The 6,691-nt window shown below is 43.1% G+C and overlaps 1 protein-coding gene across 1 annotated transcript; it reads left to right on the plus strand.

Annotated features, from left to right (window-relative positions):
- The first annotated feature begins 1,969 nt into the window (after positions 1-1,969).
- LOC120930882 lies at positions 1,970-6,369 on the plus strand. Its single transcript, XM_040342028.1, has 2 exons — positions 1,970-2,130; positions 5,069-6,369. Exon 2 carries the CDS (start codon positions 5,114-5,116, stop codon positions 6,110-6,112), a length of 999 nt encoding a protein of 332 aa, XP_040197962.1. The 5' UTR covers positions 1,970-2,130; positions 5,069-5,113; the 3' UTR covers positions 6,113-6,369.
- The last annotated feature ends 322 nt before the right edge of the window (positions 6,370-6,691 follow it).

A 6,691-nucleotide genomic window follows, 5' to 3' on the forward strand; every position in this document is an offset into this window, starting at 1 on the left:
TTCCATGGGTAGCCCCTCGGCTGCCATTCGCCCCTCTCCAGCCTGGGTTCCCGTAGCCTGTTCTCGGTCTCCATCTTCCTGGTGGTCGGGTGTTGGGGCCTCCCCTGTGAAAATCCCCATTGACCCCACCATTTCTTCCTTGGTTATAATGCGAGTCATTGGGGTAGTAGTCTCTTCCTGGGGAGTTCCTGTTGCGACTATGTGACCTCCATCTAGGTGGGTTAGGACTCCTATAATATTCATTATCTTGGTATCTAACCCTTCTATTCTCAGGTCTCCCCTGCTGCCATCTCGGTGTGCGAGCTGCACCCGGCAGGGGCTCTCCAGGCCCGTTAGTTGCTACTTGGTTGGTGGGGTACCTAGAAGTAGCCCCATCATCATTAGCCATTGGTGCGGGTTCACTTTCGTCCATAAGGGTATCATCAAGCCCTTCAGTAGGTTCTTCCATGGAGGCTTGCCACTTGTATACCTGCATGTTTTTATAATCAAGAACGTCCCTTTTAAATTTCTTTTGTTTCTTGATCTGGATATCGCTATCGTATTTTTTAATCACATCCTGCAATTCCTTAGTTTTATCCTTATAATCTAGCTGGCTTGCAAATGGTGTCAACAGATTCTGTATTTCTGTGATGCTTTTTTCTATTGCTTTAAGTTTAAATTTCCTCTTTTTGACAATATTGTGCAGGAGTTCATTCTCACATGTGTTAAAGAAACAATACCATTCGTTCATAAGCACAGCATCCTCGACATTGTCATTCGGGTGTACGTCCCATCGTAGCCTCCTTGGGGTCATTTTTTCCTTAATATATGTTTCCAAGGTGGCGATGTCCCACCATACTCTCAGTTGTTTCTCCATTGTATGTCTTAACTGTTTAACCAGCCCTTGCATATCCTGTCTATTAATAATCTCTTCCTGGCTGAAGATGCCCCCAACGTCTATGTTTCTATTACTCATATAGCCAAACCTGAATTAGAGAGGCAGGGGGTGTTTTTGAAACACCTGAATAGAGTCATTGGCTCTAATCGGCGTATGGTGACCTGCGAGTGCCAAGTTCACCCAGCTGTGTTAGAATAGAGGTCCTCACCTTTGCGCGCACGGACCGCGCTGTGATCACCCGAGTCACTGAGACTCGGATGATCACAGATCCGTGTAAGGGGCCGGTCCCAGGCCCTTACCACGTGATCAGCTGTCAGCCGATCATGTGATGTGATCAGCTGATAGCGTAAGGAGAAAAAAAAAACGATCACCGGCTTATGTGTAAGGGAAATCGGTCCCGAAGGAGGCACATCCGCCTCATCAGTGCAGTCAGTACCCCCTGCCATTACCACCTGCCATTGCCACCTGCAAGTGCACACAGTGCCACCTATCAATGCCAATGAGTGCCACCTATCAATGACCACCAGTGCCACCTATCAATACCCACAAGTGCCACCTATCAATGCCCACCAGTGGTGCCAATCAGTGCCACCTAGCAGTGCTGCCTATCAGAGGAAGTTACTAGTGCCGATCAGTGCCCATTACTGCACCCCATCAGTTCCCATCACTGCAACCTATTAGTGCCCATCACTGCCACCTATCAGTACCACCCATCAGTACCACCGATCAGTGCCACTTCTTAGTGTCACCTCTCAGTGCCCACCAGTGCCCACCAGTGATGCCTTATCAGTGCTCATCGGTGCAGCCCATCAATGCAGCCTCTTTAGCGTACATCAATGAAGTTTGTAACATTTTATAACAAATTTTATAACAAATATAATTTTTTTTATTCTGTATTTTTTTTTATTAAACAAAAAATAAAGAACGCAGAGGTGATCAAATTCCACTAAAAGAAAGCTCTATTTGTGGAAAAAAAATTATAAAAATGTAATTTAGGTATAGTGTTGTATGACCGCGCAATTGTCATTCAAAATCTATTTAGAGAAGTTGCCAAAAGCCAGCAGATGAATCGTCTTGCCAGCTACCACACAAGATTGAAAACTGAATTTTGGGCTGAGTTGGTCTTTAAATTGTAGACTGAAGGAGCTTGGAATTGAATCTGATCTTTGGAACATTGCGCAGATATATGATCCTTGTCTGCACTCTGGACTTTCTTCACACGCGTGTGTTTTCATTAGGAGACCAACACCCTGGTAGGTAATATTTATTACTAATATCATTGTAATATTTTACCCCACACAGTAAATATTATTTGTCGGTGTTCATTGATAGTTTATCAATACTCAGTCCTCCTTTTTATATTACAGTTTTATCTAAGTGCTGAACAATTGGATTGCTCCAAATTGAGAGAATGTGTGCTGTAGGCTTTCACTGTCATTACTTGTTGTTTAGCCTGTTTGGTATTGATTGGTTTACTGAGCACACTTTGTACTTTTTCAACTTAGCACTTTAGCTAAGTATACGAATACACACTGTGTGCTATATGCAATATATAAATACAGTATATAGTGGGGGGAAATAATTGTTTGATCCCCTGCAGATTGTGTACGTTTTCCCACTTACAAAGAAATTAAGGGCCAGATTCACGTAGAATTGCGGCCCTGTAACGTAACCCGTCTACGTTACACCGCCGCAAGTTTTCAGTGTAAGTGCCCGATCCACAAAGCACTTACCTGTAAACTTGGCGGTGTATCGTAAACACGTCCGGCGCAAGCCCGCCCAATTCAAATGGGGCAGGTACCATTTAAATTAGGCGCGCTCCCGCGCTGGACGTTCTGCGCATGCTCCGTTCGCAATTTTCCCAACGTGCTTTGCGCAAAATTACGGCAGCGCGACGTGCGTAACGTACTTACGCCGAAAAAAAAAATCAAAATCGACGCGGGAACGATGGCCATACTTTAACATGGCTGGTGTAAAGTTAAGCAATGAAAAAGATTGCTTAACTTTGCGACGGGAAACTAAGACTTGTGCCGACGTAACGACCGCGAAAACCGTCGTGGATCGCCGTAACTGCTAATTTGCATACCCGACGCTGGAATACGACGCGAACTCCACCCAGCGGCGGCCGAGGTATTGCATCCTAAGATCCGACGGTGTAAGACAATTACACCTGTCGGATCTTAGGGCTATCTATGCGGAACTGATTCTATGAATCAGTCGCATTGATACTCTGAGAGATACGACGGCGTTTCAGAGATACGCCGTCGTATCTCTTCTGTTAATCTGGCCCTAAGGGTCTATAATTTTTATTGTAGGTGTATTTTAAATGATAGAGACAGAACATCAATCAAAAAACAAATGATACAAATGTTATACATTGGGTTGCAGTTCAGTGAGTAAAATAAGTATTTGATCCTCAAGCAAAACATGACTTAGTACTTGGTGGAGAAACCCTTGTTGTGAAGCACAGAGGTAAGATGTTTCTTGTAGTTGGTTACCAGGTTTGCACTCATCTCAAGAGGGAATTTGTACCACTCTGCTTTACAGATATTCTTTAAATACTGAGGGTTTCTTGGCTGACTCGGAGTTTTAGCTCCCTCCATAAATTTTCTATAGGATTAAGGTCTGGAGACTGGCGAGGCCACCTGTGACCTTAAAGGGGTTGTAAAGGTACAATTTTGTTTCCCTAAATAGCTTCCTTTACCTTAGTGCAGTCCTCCTTCACTTACCTCATCCTTCGATTTTGCTTTTAAATGTCCTTATATCTTCTGAGAAATCCCCACTTCCTGTTCTTCTGTCTGTAACTACACACCGTAATGCAAGGCTTTCTCCCTGGTGTGGAGTATCGTGCTCGCCCCTCCCTTGGACTACAGGAGATTTAGGACACCCACTAACACACAGCTCCTTTCTCTATTTGCAACGTAGAGAGCTTCCTGACTCTCCTTTATTCCAAGGAAGGGTGCGAGCACGACACTCCACACCAGGGAGAAAGCCTCACATTACTGTGTGGAGTCTCCAGCAATGCTCTCCAGCGAGGAACGACGCACAATCCTTCCTCCACCGGAGGCACCCAGCCGAATCACGTGCAAGCTGGTTGACAGCTATTTTATAACTGAGTCCTGGGCCACCCATGACGTGGACAGGTGACCCCATCTCCTCTGATACAAGGGGGTTTCCGGTGGCCCCAGGACGTCTCCTGTCACTTTTTTTTGTGAAATGGTACCAATTCACATGGGGGGGGGGGCGGGATATGGAGTTCCCCTTTGTTAATGAGGGCTTCCAGATTCCGATAAGCCCCCCACCAGCAGACCTCTACAACCACCGGGCAAGGGTTGTGGGGATGAGGCCCGTGTCCCCATCAACATGGGGACATCCTCTTTTCCTGCGGCCTGCCAGGTTGTGTGCTCGGATAAGGGTCCGGTATTGATTTTTTTTGGGTGGAACCCCACACCATTTTTCTTTTTAATTTGGCGTAGGGTTCTGAAGGGCCTGGGAATGGAATTTAGAGGGACCCCCATGCATTTTTTATTTTTCAATGACTTTCATCTGTATGAACCCGACAATTCATTATAGTAGTTTTAAATTACTTTTTTCTTTAGAAATGCCATTTTGTGCAGAGACTGTTATAAACACAGGAAACATGTGCTACTTTACAGGCATACTATAGACCCCTCCCCCCCCCCAGGTATGAAATTTAAAGGAATATTTCACTTTTATTGTTTCACTTTAAGCATTATTAAAATCACTGCTCCAAAAAAAACGGCAGTTTTTAAAACTTTTTTTTGCATTGATACATGTCCCCTGGGGCAGGACCCAGGTCCCCAAACACTTTTTATGACAAACACTTGCATTTTTATCTTTAAAATTAGCACTTTTGATTTTTCATGTTCGTGTCCCATAGACTTTAACGGTGTTCACGTGTTCGAACACATTTTTTGCCTGTTCGCATGTTCTGTGGCGAACCAAACCGGGGGGGGGGGGCGGAATCGGCTCATCCCTAATGGGAAGGAGAGATAAAGAGGGATTGTCAGATAAAAGAATGGGAGATAACAAAAGAGAAAATGACAGAGACTGAGAAAGGGAAGAGAGAGAGAAAGGTGGTAACCTTGAGCTTAGCTAAAATAGTTAATTAAACTATACTGAAAATTCCTTTTTCGTATTAAATCAATTTTGCATCATTGAATTTTTTAGCTTCCTTTGATATACTTTCAACTGCTCCACTGTGCTCTCCAAACCATGAATTCCGGGGACCATAGAAGCTTCAGAAAAATCAAAATGAAATATTTCACTCCCCCGAGCACATTTGAAGCCCTCTGGTTGGAATTTCATCAAAGCGCCAATCACATGAAAATGCTCATCTTGGACTTTTTCATGGCACTGAGCAAACTATTCCGAACCATTTCCCATGTTCTGGCAGCTCTGTGGGAGGCCCTTGAGGTGGTGGTTTATTTCTTGCTGACTATACTCAATGTGATTTGGCTGTTTTTGAAAATCATCTTGGTCCTTGGGGAACAAATAAAGGCGTTGGGTCCAAACCAGCTAACACAGCAGCACACACCAAAAAACAACTACTGCAAAGAAGATTCTGCTAAATTTGACTCCATTAACAAGAGCTTGACAGACTCTCAGACCTTCAAAAAGCAACATATAGAGTATAATGACATCACAAAGGAAGCCATACACCATAATCACACTGGGAAGATGCCTGTGTATTCTACATACACTGAAAGGAAAACAATTTCTTCTAATTGCATCAGTAAGGAAACTCAAGACTTTGATTTCAACAAAGGTGAACAAACTAATTCTTACGGGAAGGACGTTTCACAACCTGATTCCACCAAGGAGAAACCTTTCCACCATTCCATCACAAAAAACGTTGTCCATTTAAAATACACCAGTAAGGATAATGAATTCGCTGCATTCAATAAGAACAAGGTTTCGCAATCTAATACCTACAGGAAGGAGTTTACACAGCTTGAGTCCACCAAGGAGAAACCTTTCCAATATTCCGTTACAAAGGGCTTTGTTCATTCAAAATATATCAGTGGAGCTATTGATCGTGCATCCAATAGGCATGAGCATTCACAATCTAATTCATACAGGCAGGAGTTTGCACACTCTGACACCTCCAACGATAAGCCTGTATACTATTCCACCCCTAAGACGTTTGTGCATTCGAAATACATAGCTAAAGAAGGTGACCACTCGGATACAGGCAAGAATTTAATTGCTTAATCTCTTGGCTACAGGGAAGAGTTTGCACATTTATATACCACCAAGAAGGAACATTTACAATACTCAATCACTAGAGAATCTGTGCATTCAAAATACATGAGAAAGAAAGCTTTAGAATCTGGTCCTGAGAAGAAAGATTGCACAAGTTTATTTCTACAGGAAAAAAAGTTTCACAGTCTAATTACTACATCAAAGCACAAATGTATTCCTACAAGAACGAGTTTATGCACTATAACTGTACCATCTGATTTAAAAAAAAAAAAAAAAAAATCAAGATTGTACAACCTCGCTCTTGTAGTAATTAGATAAAACAATCTAATACAGTAAAACCTTGGTTTGAGAGTAACTTGGTTAGAGAGCGTTTTGCAAGACAAGCAAAATATTTTAATAAACATTGACTTGATATACAGCGTCATGTCACAACTGAGTATAAAAGAGAAGAGAAACACCTCTAAAGCCTCGTACACACGATCAGTCCATCCGATGAGAACGGTTTGATGGACCGTTGTCATCGGTTAACCGATGAAGCTGACTGATGGTCCGTCGCGCCTACACACCATCGGTTAAAAAAACGATTGT

The sequence above is a fragment of the Rana temporaria genome, chromosome 3 (genome assembly GCF_905171775.1).
Source record: "Rana temporaria chromosome 3, aRanTem1.1, whole genome shotgun sequence".
Taxonomy (NCBI): Eukaryota; Metazoa; Chordata; class Amphibia; order Anura; family Ranidae; genus Rana; species Rana temporaria.

Bases quoted from the DNA above. Each gene is read 5' to 3' on its own strand.
- LOC120930882 (XM_040342028.1), top strand. From the start codon at position 5,114: ATGAATTCCGGGGACCATAGAAGCTTCAGAAAAATCAAAATGAAATAT.